Source organism: Rattus norvegicus, chromosome 6 (genome assembly GCF_036323735.1).
Source record: "Rattus norvegicus strain BN/NHsdMcwi chromosome 6, GRCr8, whole genome shotgun sequence".
Classification (NCBI taxonomy): domain Eukaryota; kingdom Metazoa; phylum Chordata; class Mammalia; order Rodentia; family Muridae; genus Rattus; species Rattus norvegicus.
The window spans coordinates 143,267,997-143,290,087 of NC_086024.1; the positions used below are offsets into that span (position 1 = coordinate 143,267,997).

The 22,091-nt window shown below is 44.1% G+C and overlaps 1 protein-coding gene across 12 annotated transcripts in view; it reads right to left on the reverse strand.

Moving 5' to 3' along the window:
- Nucleotides 1–8,444: 8,444 nt before the first annotated feature.
- Nucleotides 8,445–22,091, reverse strand: part of Dync2i1 (dynein 2 intermediate chain 1) — a 56,566-nt gene continuing 42,919 nt past the window's right edge. For 9 of the 12 annotated variants that reach the window (XM_039112430.2, XM_017594198.3, XM_039112429.2 and 6 more), the window contains 8 exons: nt 20,878–20,991; nt 20,718–20,779; nt 20,269–20,320; nt 18,690–18,750; nt 15,492–15,591; nt 15,184–15,315; nt 13,636–13,859; nt 8,452–8,793 (listed from right to left, as the gene is read on the reverse strand). In XM_039112430.2, coding sequence (XP_038968358.2) covers nt 8,625–8,793; nt 13,636–13,859; nt 15,184–15,315; nt 15,492–15,591; nt 18,690–18,750; nt 20,269–20,320; nt 20,718–20,779; nt 20,878–20,991 — 914 coding nt within the window. In that variant the 3' untranslated portion in view covers nt 8,452–8,624. Of the gene's footprint in view, nt 8,794–9,154; nt 10,071–13,635; nt 13,860–15,183; nt 15,316–15,491; nt 15,592–18,689; nt 18,751–20,268; nt 20,321–20,717; nt 20,780–20,877; nt 20,992–22,091 lie in introns of those variants that run through there. The other 3 variants (NM_001191773.1, XM_063262030.1, XR_001838171.3) reach the window with 3 other exon arrangements.

Here is a 22,091-nt window from a genome sequence, read left to right on the forward strand (position 1 = left end):
TTATCCAATTATCTCCATTGTGAAACTACAACGCTTACAATTTAAAAAATAAAGCAAAACTTAATGGAATAATGTAGTGACCTGCTTTTAATAAGCTCTTAATGCGTAAGGGTTTCATTCAAGAAAGAGCGTGAGCATTTTTATTATTGTATAGCTTTAGGTAGTGCCATCGTGTTTATTCTAGCCACCATGAGAAAGTATTCAGTTAAGCAGAGGTGGCTCAGTTCAGGCCAATTCAGTGAGGCATTTCCTGAGGACTGAACCAGGCAAGGTCAGACACACGAAAGTGTATGTCCCACGTCTCACCTGAGGAAGGAGGACCCTGAGGGACTGAGCAGTGCCACAATCACTGAAGGCAATGGCCTCTGGACTCAGGGCCTGGACTCAAAGCCTTGGAAGTCCTGAGATGGGAGCTAGAGGGACAGATGAGGGCCAGAATGTGCTCCTGGTTCAAAAGCTGCTCAGGAAGATCCTCCTGTCAGGAGGGAGAATCCTAGAAGAACACCAACACTTGGCATTAAAAAGGTGTAAACTGCTTCTTTACAATAGGGATTTACAAACCCTGTTTTAACAATTCAAAAGCCCCACCCCCCAGCCCCGTGGGAAAAACTTAAGGCATCTCAGAAAAGTTCAAGTTCTGTGGATTAAAGACTGAAATGTAAGATCTGAAACTATGAAGCTACCAGGAAAGGACACTGGGGAAATGTTTCAGGTCGATGGAGTGGGCACAGAGTTTCTGGATAAGAGCCCGGGAAACAAGAGCAAAAATAGACACAGGATTACATCAAACCACGAAAGCTTCTTTACTGCAAAAGAAACAATCAACAGAGTGAAGAGGCAGCCTACATGGTGGGAAGAAACTGTTGTAAAATGGTCACCCATCAAAGAATAACTTGAAGAGAATACATGGAACTCACACAATGGCAGTAAAAGGTGACGGTGATGACCCTACTAAAATTGGGCAATAGACTTAAACATCTCTCAAAAGAAAATACGTACAGATAGCCAGTGGATATATTTAAACACACACACACACACACACACACACACACACACACACAAACTTCACTAGTCATCAGGGAAATGAAATCAAAACCATGAGATGTCACCCCAATCCAGTTAGGCTAACCTCTATCAAAAAAAATTAAAAATAAAAAGAGGCAGTGAGAATGGAAGCTGAAGGGAAGCCGACAACCATGTACATTCACGTATCCAGCATCGAAAACTATGGCAGATCCTTCAAAGTATCAGAAGTACTACTAGAACAGAGATGTCCAGCTCCTTGAAAGCTCTCTGCATGTCTCAGTGCTCCTGAGATGCTCGGTTTCACAGGTGTGGACCAGGTCCTGATCACTAACACACAACCGATAAAAACGGTGCTCATCAGTGGGTAGCATGGGCAAGGAACAAGCCCACCTGGACCTCCTTTGACCCAGTTTCCGTGCCACCTGCTGCTGCTCTACTGTCTGTGCTTCCCTGTTGACACCAGCTGTCCCTGTGGCAACTGGAATGAGTTATAAGAACCCAGGGAATGAAGATCTGGCCTTATTCATGGACGTGCTGCTCACTACATGGTACCATCCACAGGTTCTGCCTCATACAGACACATCTGCTTCCCATACAAACACATCTGACACCATGCGTGCCGTGAATGGATGGCAGTGGTCCTGGTCTTTCCAGGTCATCAGTGCTCTGGAAATGCAGACAGGGGATTTTCCTGTGGCATTTGACAGCTATTACAGCACAGTGTCAACCCCTAGGGTCAGCACCCACTCCCTGAACACAGCATCCAGAGATGGGACACGCCGACACACTGTGCTTCAGAGAACATCGTGGATTTGAATGTGATCAAAATAAAGATTCCAAAGGCACATCTCCAGCTCTCAATTTGCAGGACAACAGAACTTGGGAAAGCGCTGTGCTCAAAAGCAGTTACCCTGTAAAATTCTGTTTTCTAGATGACAGAGCGGTGAGTAGCTTTTGACACTTGTCAAGGGTGGGAAACTTTCTAAACAGGTTGTTTGCTATCTTGAACAACTTGCTTCCCTCACGTTTTCCCACAAGGTGTGGGAGTGGGTGAGCTTTTAGGAAGAGCTCAACAGGCAAAGCTTAGACTCTCAAGGGTGCCTCCAAGAGCAGAGTGTATGCTCCACATCCTCTGCAGTGACGGCAAACTGCTCTGAGCTATTGTTGCAATACCCAGGACCCCTTCCTGCTGTTGAGTTCAAGGGCTAGCCCCACTTTTCAAGCATCTCCATTAGCCATTAGCCCCAAATGACCACCTGTGTGTGCCAGCTGGCTGCTGGACTGAGCAGGTGGTCGTGGTGTGCGTCCTTCACAACAGAGGGAGATCAGAGGGGGGCAAGGACCCGGCAAGTGCTTTGGCTTCCTCCTCCTGGTCTTTCAGTAGACACACTTTCCTGACCTGCACAGCAGCACTGCTGGGCAATTATAGTATGGTGAGGACGCAGCTTGAGAATTTAAACAGAAACTGTTGCAAAAACAAAAAAAAACAACAAAAAAGAAAAAAAATGTAATGGGGCCTGCAAGATGGCTCAGTGAGTAAAGGCTAGTTCAATAGGAGAAAATTGACTCTCATAACTGCCTTCTGCCTTTCATACACATGCTAGGGCATGCACACTTGCATATATTTGGGTACACTCACACACACCACATACATAAATAAATGAATGCAAAAATAGTTTTAATTATAAAAAGATTTATTTCTCAGTTCTGAGGGCATGAAGTCCAAGCTGAATGCTGGGTGACTTGGTAGCTGGTGAAGGCTGTCTTCATGTCCTGACAGCAGCGTCTACTTAATGTCACTCATATGGAAATGAGTATAGGGTCGTCCACTGGTATATGGTGAACCTACCTGGCACCATATCCTTAAAGAGAACTGACAATCCCTCCCCTAGCAGCCACCTGCTGTGAATAACTGCCCAGCTAGGAGCAGGGGCCTGTGGGTCCCTCTAATGTTCATGTGTCATGTGGCTTGTTGTTGTGAGGGCCATGTGGAGGTGACCACAGCCTCTGTGCATTCATAAGTGCAGTGGTCTTCTCACGTCCAGAAGAGTGTGTCTCACCAAGCTCTGACTCTTCTAGTCTTTCTGCCTCCTCTTCTGTGACGTTCCCTGAGCCTTGGGGAGGAGGTATGATACAAACGTCCCATTTATGGGTAAGTAAAGACTGGAGCTTTTCGAAAAGAACACTTGTGCTCCTCCTCTAGCTGTCAAGACTACTGAGACAACGATGCTCAAGGAATTGATATCCCATGTTGACCAAGGGAAAGGAATGAAGCCTGATGCCAGCAAGAGGACCACCTTGCTTCCCTAAGAGAGACTTCACAAGGTTCCAACAACTTGTCAGACCACCACTTGCAGGAGATACAGGGGCTGAGACAATGGTAGGTAAAACCACACCATAACTAGGACTCCTTAGTGTTATTATATGTGTGCGTGCATGTACCACTATTTAAGCCTCACGTCAGGACCACAAAGATGGATTTAGCTAGAGGCTTTCTGAAAGCCCCATTTGGCACATGACCACATGTAGTGTGTCTCCTTGTCTAGTGGGTGTCCGCTGAGACTCAGTGACTCTAAGCTGCCTCCAGATACCCAGCACTAACACAGCCTCCCTAGAAAAAATGTTGTGCTAAGAGGCAGGCAGGCATTTTGGCTATTTGACTTTGACACATATAAAAAGAAAATCTTTTTAAAAATAAAAATGTTTCCGCTGTTTGATCAATGTGGAGAATCCTCTCTTTGGTTATTACTGCGAGAGTTTTTAAGCATACTGCTTCTGGCTGTGTTTGGAATCAAGCATTCAGGCATAAGTGTAGAGAAGTAGGCTGGCCAGAGTTTAGGCTGCTGCTGCTGCCCCCTTGTGCCTGACATGCCACACTGCATGATGCTTTTACAAATGGACTTTTGTCTCCTGTTCAATAGCTTCTCGGTTGTGAATGGATAAGGAACCAATTGATACGGTGCTATCAGTAAGGTTCCCTCAGGATAAGCTCAATGGAGCCAGGACATGTACCTTCAATCATCAGAAACCACCCAGACCAAAGCCTGGAGAGACAGCATCTGTAGACTTGGTGCCATGCTGGATGCCCTGAGGCCTATGATGAACATCCCTTTAGATCTAAGGCGCCCACAGAAGCTGGTGACAACAGGAACTGCTGGGAGGGAAACAACTCTACCAGAACCTTCACACCATCTCCACAGGACACTGTGCAGCTGGTGGAGTGAGAGGGGCCTAGAAACTGCACATGTCAGACACCCCTAGCCTCACCAACAGGCCTGTGCTTCAAACAAGTCCTGTTCTGTGAGGCAGGGCTCACCAAGATGCTAAGCAGAATGTTAAAGAGACTCTACATCCAGCCAAGATCACAGTGAGGATGTAAACATGGCGAAGCACCCCAAGCTGAGTCAGCCTCATGCTTGGGTTTGCTCTTCTCTCAAACTACAATCTAAGAGTGCTGCATACTCCCAGCCAGTGGGGGTTTTCTGATATACAACTGCTGGCTAGTGTGGTTATCTTCTGCCTGTCACTGTACCAAATGTTCTAAGCAAAGTATTCAAAAAAGAAACCATATTTTCCATAGTTGGTACTCTAGTGCGGCTCTTTCACCCTTCATGTACCCAGGATTCTTTCTGACAAGTTTATAAATTGGAGTGTCCAATTATAAATTATTATAGATGATTGCTGGCTGGGATCTAATCCATAAGCGAGTGGAGCACTCTGCCTCCCTGGGATATACAGATGTTAGCCAGGGGAAGCTGAACAGGAGGCAGAGCTGATTTTCCATTTATTTTCCTAAGCTGTTATGGGATACCGTTTGGGTTTTTGTTGTTATCGGTGGTGAGAGGCTGCACTGAGTAGGGCAATCACACTTTGGTTTCATTCTGCAAGAGTGTTGCCAACCTTCGGGAGAGAAGTTGGCCATTACTGGAGGCCAAGAGAGCCCACTTCGATGAAGTGGAGGGGACAATACATTGGGTTGTCGTCCCCAGAGAAAAGAGGCCTCTTTTCCTTCCTCTGTCATCTCGGCATTTCTGTGTAATTCACAGGACACTTGGCTGTGGAGCCTGAGAAGGGAACATTCGGACACTGTGGGAGTGGAGGCTGCCAATACTGGGGGAAGAACAGTCTCTCACCCTGCACACACTCAGCACATGGCTCTAGGTCACAGACAGTGTAGGTCACAGACAGCGTAGGTCACAGACAGCGTAGGTCACAGACAGTGTAAGAGGTCACAGACAGTGTAAGAGGTCACAGACAGTGTAGGAGGTCACAGACAGTGTAGGAGATTACAGACAGTGTAGGAGGTCACAGACAGTGTAGGAGGTCACAGACAGTGTAGGTCACAGACAGTGTAGGTCACAGACAGTGTAGGTCACAGACTTTCTAGGTCACAGACAGTGTAGGTCACAGACAGTCTAGGTCACAGAAAGCCTAGGTCACAGACAGCCTAGGTCACAGACAGTCTAGGTCACAGACAGTCTAGGTCACAGACAGTCTAGGTCACATTCAGCCTAGGTCACAGACAGTCTAGGTCACATTCAGCCTAGGTCACATTCAGTCTAGGTCACAGACAGTCTAGGTCACAGACAGTCTAGGTCACAGACAGTCTAGGTCACAAACAGTGCTACCTCGAAGGCAGTGCCTCAAATATACACAGACTTCCAGAGGGCCACACAGCCACTACGTGCTGGCCCTCCTTGTTAGGTCTTTTCTGACCATCATTTCTCCTCCTGTGATGCCAGTCAACCTAAACAGCCCTGGGGGACAAAGGAACAAACAAACGAAGAAACCAACTGAAGGTTTTTGATCTTCCCTATCCACACTAAAAATAATCCTCATACAGTGCTACACTTGGGTCATGAAACTCAAAAGTGCCACATAACCAGGAAGCAAACCAGGCAGCACAGAGTCAGACGGAGGCGACTGTCAAGCACTGCGATTGTCTAAGACTCACAGACATCGAGAAACAGAGGAAATCCAGACATAAGAACACTGACTCCAGCTTGGGAAGGAAACCTATATAAACACTCCAGACCAGTACTGAGCCCAGTGCCTCACCTCACTCCCACATCTGTGACTGACTCTCGAGTTTATGAAGCTACAGAGAGGAGATTCCAGTCCCTTGTTCAACAAGGGTTGGCTAAACATCCACTCACTCAGTGGCACTGCGCCAATCACACAAACATGCCCTCTGCCCACACATTCTTGCAGCCCTCCCTTTCTGCCAAGCAGTGCTATACAACGTGTTCTATCTCTGCGGCTGGCCACTGCTCCTTGTGATTCAGTGACCAGTATGACGGGACAAAGACAGTGCCACCTTGTGGAGAGAAACCAGACAACTACAGCAATACCTGACTAGGTCTGTATGTGCATGCTGTGTGTGTATCTGTGCATGCCTCCATGTATGTATGTCCTGTGCATGTGCTTATGTGTCATGTGCACATGTACATACTGAGACAAGCCTCTCTGAACTATTCTGTCATTTCTGTGATAATGAATGAGCTCCAAGTCAGCACAATGAAAAAAAGAAGCAAAGATGTTGCTGGGGGTAGTTACACCAGGATGGGATGCTGGGGTAGTTACACCAGGATGGGATGCTGGGGTAGTTACACCAGGATGGGATGCTGGGGCAGTAGTTACACCAGGATGGGATGCTGGGGCAGTAGTTACACCAGGATGGGATGCTGGGGCAGTAGTTACACCAGGATGAGATGCTGGGGTAGTTACACCAGGATGAGATGCTGGGGTAGTTACACCAGGATGAGATGCTGGGGGTAGTTACACCAGGATGAGATGCTGGGGGTAGTTACACCAGGATGAGATCCTGGGGTAGTTACACCAGGATGAGATGCTGGGGTAGTTACACCAGGATGGGATGCTGGGGCAGGAGTAGTTACACCAGGATGGGATGCTGGGGTAGTTACACCAGGATGAGATGCTGGGGGTAGTTACACCAGGATGAGATGCTGGGGGTAGTTACACCAGGATGAGATGCTGGGGGTAGTTACACCAGGATGAGATGCTGGGGGTAGTTACACCAGGATGAGATCCTGGGGTAGTTACACCAGGATGAGATGCTGGGGTAGTTACACCAGGATGAGATGCTGGGGCAGGAGTAGTTACACCAGGATGGGATGCTGGGGTAGTTACACAAGGATGAGATGCAGGGGCAGGAGTAGTTACACAAGGATGGGATGCTGGGAGTAGTTACACAAGGATGGGATGCTGGGGTAGTTACACCAGGATGAGATGCTGGGGTAGTTACACCAGGATGGGATTCTGGGGGTAGTTACACAAGAATGAGATGCTGGTGTAGTTACACCAGGATGAGATGCAGGGGCAGGAGTAGTTACACAAGGATGGGATGCTGGGAGTAGTTACACAAGGATGGGATTCTGGGGGTAGTTACACAAGAATGAGATGCTGGTGTAGTTACACCAGGATGAGATGCAGGGGCAGGAGTAGTTACACAAGGATGAGATGCTGGGAGTAGTTACACCAGGATGAGATGCTGGGGGTAGTAACGCAAGGATGAACTGAAAAAGAACATCAGAGTTTATAGTCTCTGGGAAATAAGGATATATTTCCATGGGATCAGATGCAGGCTGCAGAGTTTTCCAGCCACCATCTAGGTCCAAGACATTGCAGTTCTGGTGGGGAAAGTACAGAAAGAGCTTTAAATACGCTGCCTGTGTTCCCTACAGGTCTACTGGCAAGACCCAGGGAGTTTTCCCAGGAGCTCGCCCTCAGACTCTCTGGTGTGGCTTGACGTGTGTGGTCTTCCAATCCAGAAACTGACATTGAGCCACAAGGCGATGGTATTAGGAGATAACAGTCTAAGGAGAACCTTGGACTCCTAACCTGAACTCCCAGCCCTGAACTCCCAGCCCTGGTCTCCCCCTCCTGGGACTCCTACCCTGGACTCCTAGCCTTGGACTTCTAGCATCTCCAATTGTGAGAAACAAAACCATAAACAAAATGAATGTTGTGAACCGGTGCTGACAAACTGCTACAACAGCACAAATGAATTAGTTAAGTCCCTACTACTCCATGCTCAAGAGAATTTATTTACTTGTATTATTTCTATATGAGGGTGGTTTTCATGCTAAATCACACAGTAAAATGTGTCTGGCTCAATTCTATGAGTGCCATTCAAAGCACACCAAAAGCTAGTGTTGGAGAAACCTTAGAAACAGAAGGCTGGTGGTGGTCGTCTCCCAAGTGAGATACACGTACATCACTTTATGCCTGGCTAAGAAAACAGTCCATCCAAGTACTTCTCATGGTGGACTGTTTAAAATCCAATAATAAATGTGACAGTATTTTTAAATCGTTCCAAAAATAACTGGAAACACTCTTGGAAGAGCTTTTGGGACATCACTCGATATTCCCCTTGAAGTTTAGTATACACTAAAATGTTCACTGTTTCCATTAAAAATAGTGATTTATTTCCTGGGAATACCAAAGCACTGCTCTTCTAAAGCAAATTATGTACAGAATATACACACTCTATGTACACAAAGTCACATAGACACAGAGTGAAGGGATCCATCTGTAATCAAGGCTCATGTACCCATCATTCTCCTGACATTAGGTCTTCATTTCTGAAGAAGCAGATGCAGCTGGCTATGCTCATCTGCTGCCGGGGTGGTCCACCGCCTCTTCAGGTTCTGGATGTCGACTGTACCAGAGGTCCTGGCCAACACCAGGGCCACAAAGCTACCACTGGTCTTCTCGGGTTCCCCCACGATAGTCATGGCCACAAGCCTATTGGCAAAAGAGAACGTGAACTGGGAAGTCAGTATACAAGTGTATGACTTTCTGTTACCAGAGTACATATCTATATTCAAGGGACATATGAAAAAGAATGGGAACTAGAAAACATTAATACAAAATACTTGAACAAAAATAAGTATATGAAAGTCTGTTTTTTTTTTTGACTTTTTTTTTCTTTTTTTTTTTTTATTAACTTGAGTATTTCTTATATACATTTCAAGTGTTATTCCCTTTCCCGGTTTCCGGACAAACATCACCCTCCCCCCCTCCCCTTCCTTATGGGTGTTCCCCTCCCAAACCTCCCCCCATTGCCACCCTCCCCGCATAGTCTAGTTCACTGGGGGTTCAGTCTTAGCAGGACCCAGGGCTTCCCCTTCCACTGGTGCTCTTACTAGGATATTCATTGCTACCTATGGGGACAGAGTCCAGGGTCAGTCCATGTATAGTCTTTAGGTAGTGGCTTAGTCCCTGGAAGCTCTGGTTGCTTGACATTGTTGTACTTTTGGGGTCTCGAGCACCTTCAAGCTCTTCCAGTTCTTTCTCTGATTCCTTCAACGGGGGACCTATTCTCAGTTCAGTGGTTTGCTGCTGGCATTCGCCTCTGTATTTGCTGTATTCTGGCTGTGTCTCTCAGGAGCAATCTACATCCGGCTCCTGTCGGTCTGCACTTCTTTGCTTCATCCATCTTGTCTAATTGGGTGGCTGTATATGTATGGGCCACCTGTGGGGCAGGCTCTGAATGGGTGTTCCTTCAGTCTCTGTTTTAATCTTTGCCTCTCCCTTCCCTGCCAAGGGTATTCTTTTTCCTCATTTAAAGAAGGAGTGAAGCATTCACATTTTGATCATCCGTCTTGAGTTTCCTTTGTTCTAGGGATCTAGGGTAATTCAAGCCTTTGGGCTAATAGCCACTTATCAATGAGTGCATACCATGTATGTCTTTCTGTGAGTGGGTTAGCTCACTCAGGATGATATTTTCCAGTTCCAACCATTTGCCTACGAATTTCATAAACTCGTTGTTTTTGATAGCTGAGTAATATTCCATTGTGTAGATGTACCACATTTTCTGTATCCATTCCTCTGTTGAAGGGCATCTGGGTTCTTTCCAGTATGAAAGTCTGTTAAACACAATTTTCTACACCAGGGATCTGTTGACTGGTAGATCCATGAAGGCAGTTCACAGGATGTATAGCTGTAGATGCCTTCTACCACTCCACAGGAGGGTACTATTGCCCATCTGACGTTCCTCCCTGCCCTTGGGAATCAACACCCTACAACAATGGAGGTTTCAAACTGCTCAGAAGGCCTCTCGGCCACACATGCAGTGGGATGACCTCTAGTGTGGGGGTTTCCCAGCATCTCAGGCCACCAGTCTCAAACATGGAAGAATAAATGTCAAAGTGCACAAATCCATTCTCCCGCTGAGGCCCACCCTGAGCCCAGGCCCTCCACAGTTATACTCTCCTGTGAGCAGCCCGTCCCACCATGTGTTGACCCCTGTGTGCCCTCTGAATGCCATTTCCCTACCATGCTGAGCAGTGTTTCAGAAATATAACCTGAAGGGAAGTTTACCCCTACTTAGATCCTTCCCAGCCAGCAGAAGTGTCTGACCCTTCTGCCATGGCCTTCCCAGGACTCTTGGCAGACTTTCTAGATGTAAAATGTGTTCATATGTGACCCACAGGTTACAGCGATTGATTGATTGATTGACTGATTGATTGGCTTTTTAAGTTTCTTTTCAGAGCTCCTATGCAGCACAGATTGCTCTCTAATCCCTGACTGATTAGAGGAGGACCGACTGATCTTCCTACCACTTCAGTCTCCCACATACTGGGGTAATGGGCCTGAGCTGCCATGCTCAGATGTTGATACAGTTTTTGTTTCCTTTTCTTTTATGATGAAGTAGGGTTGTGTAGCCCAAGTTATTCAGGAATTCCCTATGAGCCCAAACTGGCCTCACATTTGTAATCCCCCTGCCTCAGATTTTCAAGTGCTAGGATTACATACATGCCACTATAGGAAATTCTGTTGATGGATGTTTAATTAGAACAATAACAATTTACCCACCACTAGAACTAAGTAAATGTGATTCCTATTTATTTCAGATCTTAATATATCCTTTACATTCTATCAAACATCCAACATATTTTTGGTCACTTTTATACTCCTCTTTCCTTTTCAAAGAGCAATGTAATTTCTTCCTAAACTTCAGTTGAACTGATCAACCAAGGAGGGAAGAAGGGAAAAGGAGGGGAATTGCTAAAGCTAAGGTCCACTTGAGAAATCAACAAGATGGCTCAGCCAGTAACAGCACTTGCTACCAGGCCTGATGACCCAAGTTCTGTTCCTGGCTCCTACATGGTAGGGGCAGAGAACTGAATCCCACAAGTTGTCATCTCACCTCCACATGAGCACCATAGCATGTACAATTGTGCACACACATAAATAAATGTTAACAAGTGTTTAAACAAGTGTCAGTGACAATTTACATGTTTTGAAATTCACATCAACAGGTTTCATTCACATACAGGTGGGAAGGGTGCTTGGGGACTGGAGACTGTGTGACCTATGCCTCATGTGCCCTGTCATCTTCGAGACACCTTGAAGGAATACGCTGTAGATCACTCATGCTGAATCTGTCAGACACTCACAGAAACTGTTTCTTCCACAATGACAGTGATGGGGACTATTACACTACTCTCCTATCCACTGTGTTATCTGATGCTAGGTATAAGACAACTGCATTTTAAAGTGATTTTCACAGTATTGCTTAATGACCAGCAAGAAGGAAGCCAATGTAAAACAGAATAGGATGCCTATGACAGGCCAGTATGGGACAACTGAAGCAGAGCACACTTGGGTGGAGATCTTGGAGACCAAGGACAGAAAGGAACACTGTGTATATTTCAATTTGACTACGAACTAAAACTACTGTCAGAAGTACTCTGCCTATATAATACACATGACCGTGGTGTTACACTACTGTCAGAAGTACTCTGCCGGGGTTGGGGATTTAGCTCAGTGGTAGAGCGCTTGCCTAGGAAGCGCAAGGCCCTGGGTTCGGTCCCCAGCTCCGAAAAAAAGAACCAAAAAAAAAAAAAGAAGTACTCTGCCTATATAATACACATGACCGTGGTGTTACACTACTGTCAGAAGTACTCTGCCTATATAATACACATGACCGTGGTGTTACACTACTTTCAGAAGTACTCTAACTATATTATACACATGACCCGTGGTGTTACACTACTGTCAGAAGTATTCTGATTATATAATACACATGACCGTGGTGTTACACTACTGTCAGAAGTATTCTGACTATATAATACAAATGACCGTGGTGTTACACTACTGTCAGAAGTACTCTGACTATATAATACACATGACCGTGGTGTTACACTACTGTCAGAAGTACTCTGACTATATAATACACATGACCGTGGTGTTACACTACTGTCAGAAGTACTCTGCCTATATAATACACATGACCGTGGTGTTACACTACTGTCAGAAGTATTCTGACTATATAATACACATGACCGTGGTATTACACTACTGTCAGAAGTACTCTAACTATATTATACACATGACCGTGGTGTTACACTACTGTCAGAAGTATTCTGACTATATAATACAAATGACCGTGGTGTTAAACTACTGTCAGAAGTACTCTGCCTATATAATACAAATGATCGTGGTGTTACACTACTGTCAGAAGTACTCTAACTATATTATACACATGACCGTGGTGTTAAACTACTGTCAGAAGTACTCTGCCTATATAATACAAATGACCGTGGTATTACACTACTGTCAGAAGTACTCTGCCTATATAATACACATGACCGTGGTGTTAAACTACTGTCAGAAGTACTCTAACTATATTATACACATGACCGTGGTGTTACACTACTGTCAGAAGTACTCTGACTATATAATACAAATGACCGTGGTGTTAAACTACTGTCAGAAGTACTCTGCCTATATAATACACATGATCGTGGTGTTACACTACTGTCAGAAGTACTCTGCCTATATTATACACATGACCGTGGTGTTATACTACTGTCAGAAGTACTCTGACTATATAATACACATGACCGTGGTGTTACACTACTGTCAGAAGTACTCTGACTATATAATACACATGACCGTGGTGTTACACTACTGTCAGAAGTACTCTGACTATATAATACACATGACCGTGGTGTTACACTACTGTCAGAAGTACTCTGACTATATAATACACATGACCGTGGTGTTACACTACTGTCAGAAGTACTCTGACTATATAATACACATGACCGTGGTGTTACACTACTGTCAGAAGTACTCTGCCTATATAATACACATGACCGTGGTATTACACTACTGTCAGAAGTACTCTGACTATATAATACACATGACCGTGGTGTTACACTACTGTCAGAAGTACTCTGACTATATAATACACATGACCGTGGTGTTACACTACTGTCAGAAGTACTCTGACTATATAATACACATGACCGTGGTGTTACACTACTGTCAGAAGTACTCTGACTATATAATACACATGACCGTGGTGTTACACTACTGTCAGAAGTACTCTGCCTATATAATACACATGACCGTGGTGTTACACTACTGTCAGAAGTACTCTGACTATATAATACACATGACCGTGGTATTACACTACTGTCAGAAGTACTCTGACTATATTATACACATGACCGTGGTGTTACACTACTGTCAGAAGTACTCTGACTATATAATACACATGATCGTGGTGTTGAATGTAAACTTAAATCTGTGATTTAAGAAGGGCAAAGATGAGGCTGACTGGCCTGTACTCACTTATCTGGAGAGATGGGCTGCTGGGCCACAGGACCCAGGTCATTCTCAAGAAGATCCCAAACATAGATCCTAGACGCATCATCCTGGACCAGGAACACAGCGGGCCTTGTCGGGGACCACTGCAGACTGGTGACAGAGCGGCCACTGGTGCTGTTGTCCCACTGCATGATGGGCCTCTCAGACGTCAGCTGGTGTAGCCTGATGCTTCCATCGGAACAGCCAGCCTGCAATTGGGATGTGGAAACCCTACTTTTCTTTCGTTTAAATGAGATTTACCACCCAGGAAAGGTTTCAGAGCGTTTGTACAGTAACATTTTGGCTCACTCTTGTTTTCTGAGCATAAAGACATTAAACCTACCCTCACACTTGAAATGATAGGGTGGGGTCCCTCTGGGTATCAGAGGAGGAGAAGGGGAGAGGGGAGGGAGGAAGGATTGTGGAAGGGGGTGAGTGGGAGAGGAGATTGGGTGGGATGTAAAGTGAGTAAATAGAAAATTAAAAATTAAAAAAACCCTATCCTGACACACAGTGAGCGAGTGTGAGGGACTGGGCATCGGCTGTCAGTGCCCTGGAAACGTTTCCATTGGAAACCTAAGTGCGTGTTTAAGAGCTGAGTGCCACTGACTGCAGCACAGCAGCACAGGTGCGGAGCTGGCTTCATGGGTGCAGGGCCACCTTCTTAACCAGCTGGACCTGTAGTGACTGCATGGTTATGTGTTTCCTTTGGACTGAAACTCTCATAAAACAAAACTTAGGTGGTTTAGTGAACGATCAAATTATTAACCTAGAAAGAGAAGATTAATTCTTCCTTACTCTTTAATTCATCCCATGCTTGGAAAAAGATACATTTGTATAAAATTATAAGAATCTAATTCTAAAGTAAAATGACAACAGAGACACATTTTAGACCCTAATTTCATATAAATAACAAAATCATACTGGGAAGAGGGGCCAGAGTGAAAGTGAATAATCTCTGATCCCGACGTCTGGGTGTGCAACTTGGCTCAGACACCAAGGTCTTAAGTACTGAAAACGGGCTTCTCTGCATGAGGTGTTAAAAGTTCTGTACGTCCTGAGACTGCACACTCTGGCGGGCAGATGGTAAACCACTGCTATGTTGTGAACATAGTTTGTCCCCACTGATTCATGTGCTAGAGACTTAGTCCTCAAAATCACAGTGTTAAGAGACAGTGACATGTAAGGGAATAAATCGAATGAAAGGTAATTGGGTCAGGGGCTTGTGGCCCTCAGAAAGGAATGATGACTATTTTGTGGGACTGGATTAGTTGCCATGAGAGTTGGTTGACCATGGGTATCTTCCTTTTAAATTCTATAATACCCTGTATTTCTTACATGAGTTAAATTTGAATCAATTTGATTTAGTTTTCTGTTAATAATACTCTGTGTCTCATTTTTAGCTGACTGAGGTCCAACTAATGATTAATTTGTAAACCACTAAGAGACCAGAACTTTCTAAATTTTCTACTGAATCACAATGTTATGTTACCCCAAAAAGTAAATAATATCACCAAAAAGTGACTTTCTTACCAAGAATACTGTTTCTTCGAACGGTGAAAAATCAATCACGTTAACTTTTATTGGTCTGACACCATGTTGCTGAGGTTTGAACACCTTGGGAGAGACTCTCCAATCTTGCCTGGTACTGTGACTTATAAGTCCCTAGTTGTTCCATGAACACCAAGAATAGCCAAAGAAAGGTATTAGACACAAGACTGGACAAGACAATAGTCAAGAAACAATTTTCAGATATATGAAAAGCAAACAGTAAGTCACTCTGATGTAACAATATTTATCAGGTAAAGCTAGGTAGAAAGGATAAAATGTAAACGACTAACCATGTCGGTGCCAACAACGAAGTGATTAGGATCCGAAGGCAGGAATTTGACACTCAGTGTCTGTGTGGACCCCCACAGTTCACCATCTTTATGAGAAAGACTGAAAATAAATGGCAGAGATAAACACATGGCTTTTGCCAAACCCGGAAGATGACTATGCCCTACACTCGCTTAGCTGTGCCATACTCCAGCCAATGAGCAGCAGTGCCTATCACAGGTCCTCCAATGAGCAGCAGCTCCTATCACAGGTCCTCCAATGAGCAGCAGCGCCTATCACAGGTCCTCCAATGAGCAGCAGCTCCTATCACAGGTCCTCCAATGAGGAGCCGCTCCTATCACACTGCCCCCAGTGAGGAGCCGCTCCTACCAGGCTGCCTCCATGGCTTTATCTATTCTGTTTCTTATTCCTTTTTCTGGTATTACACACTTGATTGGTTCTGCAGATCCACCATCTTGTTACTATCTAAGTACTCATTGCTGAAAAATTTAGAAATTACAATATTGCTTCTAAACATGATTGCCAACAGGTCCGATACTGAGACAAGGTGAGTGAGTATTGACCAATGAGTTCCACCGTGATGACAGTTCTAATGAGGTGCACCATTTCCCTACGCTTCCGGCAGGTGAGCATATGAACTCATCTTTTGCAGATGTCTTGTTGAAATCCCTTAATCTCTAGCTTCCCAGCAGGCAGATGCCCTTATGTCTCAAGATCACTGGGACTCGGATGTTCACATCCCAAACTAGCAGGTTCCTGAGCCTACATCAAACTTGAGGTTTCCAGTTCTTCCAAGTACCCATTTTCCCTCAGCTAGGGGTAAAACTTTCTAAATGTCCCTCACACTACAGAGGCAGTGAATTCTGGAGTCCTGTGCACGGGTCTCAGTTTTAGATCTACTATGGGGCAAGCCCAACGCATCTAAGATTGCACAGGGCTTGAGTCACAGGTAATGGTAAAGGCCTAATGACCTGGCTGAGCACCAGGTTCCAATTGTACTCTTCGATGCACGGCAGGTTCTCCACACCCACGCTCTTCTTCATTCAGGCTGCTTCTGTGGTCTCTAAACTAGTTTCCTTGATTCCGGTCTCCTTCCTGTATTCCAAACTCAAATTTTTCCAAGTTGATTATCCTATATCATGAAAAATAACATTCCACTTCTTCAGAGTAAGACCTTGCCCGCTTCAAGCCACTGTCTAGATTGTCATCACAGAAGCAGACATGTCAAGGCCAGCCCAACTCACCCCACCTTTCTCAAGTTCGCACTGGCAGGTATCTCTAAGTACAAGCATATTTGTCTTAGAATCATGACTCCTGTACTAAGCTTTGATCTTTTAAGGATCAATCCCAGTGATTATGTCATAATTAATGTTCTATTGCTGTGAGGAGAAATCATGACCACAGCAACTCTTACTAAAGTGAGCTTTTAATTGGAAACTTGCTTACATTTTAAAAGATCAGTGCATGATCATCATGGAACGAGGCAGACAAACATGATGCTGAAGCAGTAGCTCAGATTTTTACATCAGATAGAGACAAAGACACTGGGCCTAGCATGGGCTTTTGGAATCTCAGAGCCCATCCTAGTGACATAATTCCTCCAACAAGGCCACATCTCCAAATCCTTCTCAAATAATTCCACTTCCTGGTGACTAAACATTCAAGTATATGAGCCTATGGGAAGTTATTCGAACCACCACATATCACTTCCTCAAAAAGCTCCCATTTCATTCTAGACTCAACCAATCCCCTCCTTCAAGCTCCCACATGCCTATGATCATGCTACCAACAGATCATTCTCATAACTACACACATAAGGAACGTCCTTCTTCACTGGCATGCTTGTTGGGATCACTGAGGACAAAATGGCTATGGCACCCAGGACATCCATAGTCCACAACTGGCAGAAGAGGGGACAAAGACCTGGTGTGTAATTCGGGCTGCCAGTTTACCCCAGGTAGGGAGGCTACTAAGTTAGAACTCTCTTTATAATCCAGTCTTCCTCTTCTCCTCCTTTCCCACAGATCTTGTAGAAACACACCTATGACTTCTTAAGAGAAAACATGTCATCAAATACACTACTATTTCACTTTGAAGAGTATATAATCAGTCCTGGAAGATGTTAATTTCTGGAGGAAATTAAAATTAAAAAATAAAAACAATGCATGGCATGAAGAGAGAAAGTCTACAGTAGAAAAGAGTCTTACTGAAGCCCAGCAGATGTGTGATGCACACAAGGGCAGGCAGTAGCCTGAACAGCGTGCATGGTTGCCTCTGTAACATATCTGATGACTTTAACTAATTTACTTTATATTTATATAATTAAATACTTTATATTTATATATTAAGTAAATATAATTATTTACTATAATTACATTTGTCGAGTAAGTTGATTTGAAATCTCTTAAGCATACTTGTATTCACTATATTCTGTATAATGATGATGACACAGGCACCAAGAGTTTTCAAGAATAATTAATTCACATGCTAACTGTCAGCTTCGAGTATAGGATTAGATATGTCTTTAGAAACCAAGGTGGAATACATAAATACTACTAATACTGGAACATTCTTTAAGAATCTGTACTTCATATTAAGTTCCACAAGTAAAAGCAGAAATAAAATTTTGTTTATTGGTTGGTATTCTGTTTACTTGTTTATTTGAGACAGGTTCTCATATGAGCAAGCTGGCTTCCAACTCACTGTATAACCAAGGACAGCCTTGACCTCTTGATCCTTGTGCTTCTACCTACCAGATGCTAGGATTACAGGTGTGTCTCGCTAGACGTGTAAATTTATGAATAACATTTTTTTTTCGGAGCTGGGGACCGAACCCAGGGCCTTGCGCTCGCTAGGCAAGCGCTCTACCGCTGAGCTAAATCCCCAACCCCATGAATAACATTTATTTCAGTGTTTCCAGTTCCTAAAACTTAATTTGATCAAGTTGAACTAACTTTAAGTCTAAATTAAAACTGGATGAAAATCAGTCAAGTACTATTAATTTATAAGCTAAAAAAAATTTCATGAATACATATTAGGTCTATATCTAAAACCTCTGTTACATTGGCTTATTACTAACTATTCACATAGCAAAAACTGAATGTAAGGAACTGGGTCCTCATTACAAAAACAGCATGCATTTCACAGGAGCAATGTCGTTCAGGGATGAGGGAGGCGTTTAAGCCCCATGGGAGTCTCACCTGTGGCCCAGTTGGATTACAGTACTGTGCACCAACTTGATCCTCCCTCCAGGTATCAGACCTAGAATCAGACGAACAGAAACATGCACACCTCTTAGTGTGAATCAAATCTATCTACAGTTGTCAGGATTCACTCTTTTTTATACTGGTTAAGTATCTATAACCAGAAGGAATGCCAAAATATAAATGACAAGCAGGACTCCCTCTAAGTCTAGTTGAGGTACCTGTGCCTTGGCTAAAGAGGAGAGTCAAGAATTTGCAGGTTGTTATCAGAAATCCCCACGTTTTCAGACTGGTGAGAATGGTGGGTATCATAAGTACTGAATACTAAGTTAAAAAGCCAGCCCTGTGTGTAAATACCCAAGGCACCTGTCATTCAAAGCCATTCTTGGAAACCTTCCAGGTTTTGCTGAATCGCTACAAGTGTCCCAAACTCCTCCAGCCTCAGTTTCTCTTCATCAGCTTCTCTAACTTCTGCTCCAGCATCATGGCACTCCAGCTCACAGGCCTGGCTTTATTTCCCATCCCTTCCTTTGCTCTCCTCAGATGCTCTGCTAAATGTCTGTCCTAATGCTACTCTCCCTTTGGTATATTACTGCAGTGAGAAGAATTAGAGATCTATAAAGTTGAAACCCAAACCCTAGGCAAGGTACTATCCAGAACTTTGAGCGCAGCTGAATTAAAACCATGTAAGAATATATTCAACTCACTGCTAGAAAGGGCAGCTTCAAGAACACTGCATGACCTGCTCTTATATCCATCACATGGTAATGGTGCTGTCACAGAGATGGCAGACCTACAGATCAGTCTAGCCTAGTCTCAACCACAGCCACAGTCAATCTGATTTGAATGGAACTTCAACAAGAAGTGACCAGCATTGGCTTGGTGAGGAACCTTCTTCTGAATCTGGGGACCTTACTAAGCCAGTGTAAATCTGGGGGATACACCTTTGACACAAATAAGATGAGAGGAGACTTTGCCATTAGAGAACTAGAGAAGGGATTAGGAATTCAGAGTAAGAAAGCTAACTTTAAAGTAAAGACAAACTACACCACAGCATCTAATGGGACTGAATTGCCTGAGGCTTCTTAGAACTGAAAGCCATACCCAGTGGTCTGAAAGCAGAAAACCAAGGGAGAACCTAGCATGTTTCCCTATCTCTCTTGCTCTACATAGGGCATTCTGATTCCCACTGCATGTGGCCTGAGGACAGCCAAACTTGGTACACTCATGTGCACTAGGTAAATCCAAAGGCACAAAAGAGAGCCCCAGATGAAGGAGGACATGTGCCATGGGAACCTAAAGTATTCTGAAAAGGAAAGAAGACAGTTGCCTGAGAATGCCAGCTCTGAGCAGAGCTTATGACACCTACAGAAAGGAACATGGAGTCAGACATCATTCAAGCACTCCAGCTAATGAGATGTCCATCCAGCAGCTGAGAAAGTATACAACATACAACTCTGACCTCTGTTTTTTTCAGGTTGCCAATTACTTATTTTCCATAGCAGGTGTTTGTATCTTTAATCTCTATTCATTTTAGCAAACAATAGTTAATATTAATTTTTACTTCAATAGTTACCTAAATCACTCATTGAACCTGAGATATCTGCTTTTGGTAATTCAACAACCACCTAAAAACAGAATATTGAAAAATGAATACTGATACATTTTAAACTATGAAACAATCTATACAAAGCATAGCTTTAATAAAATAACATGCTACATTAGATCCTAAAAAATATAACTGCTTCATAAAAAAGACTAATCATTTGTTTTAGTAGTGACTTAAACGTATTCATTATTTTATCTTAGTATTCTCCCCTCAGTAACCTCATTAATAGCTCTCTGTACAAGTCCTGACATAACCTCTAGCACTGATGTCTTGTTAAATCTTCCTTACAAATTCCCAAAGGTCAAAGGACAGGAAACTTCCTACCCCTTCAGAGAACAGAGGGTCTTACTGCCTCCTCCCTCCTGGGTTCACTCTGCTGTCTGTAGGGCTGTGTGGCCCCAATGCTTCCTACTTACCCATACATTGAGAACCCCACTCTCATCCAGGGAAGCGATGTGAAATGACAAGCCTGCCATTTCTAATGAGAGCAGAAACAAACGAAGAAAAGTGGCTTTAGTAAGCACAACCTTTGCATGACTACTGCAGAAGAGATCATGGGTGCGAGGGATCTTATACCTTCTTGAGTAGAAAAGGGTGAAAGCACAAAGCTCTGTTTTTTGTAGGCAGATGTGGCAACCGGCTCTATGGCTTGAAGAGGGCTTCGGTGGTTCACCGATGTGAGGATTCCATCTATGGATGAAAGATTCACAGCACCCACTGTAAGTCTCACATCTTAGCAATGAAATCAGCATTACAGCTAATCTAGGGAAGCTTCCAGGTCTAAAGACCTACAACTGTCTCCTTAAGTCACGAGACTCACATAGGCCACACGTCAAGATCCATGTCCATGATTTTTAGCATCTCTATCAAACAGTGACTCCAATCTTAAACCACTTGTAAGAGGAAGAGCAAGAAATGAATACTAAAGCTTGTGCTATTCAAAAGCCATTACATCACTGAGGAAACACGTATACAGAGTAAGAAGGAAATCAAAATACTCCATGAATACTAAGATAAAATAATGACCAAGAGCATTGTGACAATGAGAAACTTAAGTAGGCACTCCAGAAAGAGAGGACATGATTCTGGGCCTAGAATTCTCCAGAAAGGCTGGTGAAGAAAGGGGTTTACAAGAGGGCCGTCAGGAAGTGCTCTTCGTGGGCAACTTATAAGGAAAGAGAACGGCAAAGACTGGGAACTCAGCAGTGCCGGCCAGAGCATGAGACCAAGCTCTCTTCAACAGGCACAGAGCCACGATCACAAGTACTGCCCCACACGAATGGATGCAAAGAGCAGCCTACGGAATGCTGGGAATCAGAGATTCAAATCCCACACACAGCTACAGCCGGAAGAAATTAAGGAAATCAAAGCACTTTCAGGTGTGACTATTCTCACACTGCCCCGCCACATCCCTGAGAAAAGCACAGAGCAGAAGACAGTCGCCCCATAGAACAAAATCTCTGCAGACTGCTTCAGCAATGTACTTAGACAACAAACGAGAAAGCTCCTGAAATCAAACCCCCACACAGAAACTGGAAAGAAAAAGAAAGCGTTGTACTGAACTTGGGAAAAAGCAAATAAAAAGACATTACAGAGCTCCCAAGGGGGAACTTCCCACGGGATGTGAAGGATCCCTCTTCTTACAGGAGCTCCATCGTTTCACACTCCTGAGTTCTGCTGATATTTAGACAGCAAAAGGGAACAAAGGGAGTATTTTCACGGAGTGCTTTATGTGCAGTCAGTCAGTCCACTGTACTCATCTGTGGATCCAACAGCCATGACTAGAAGTA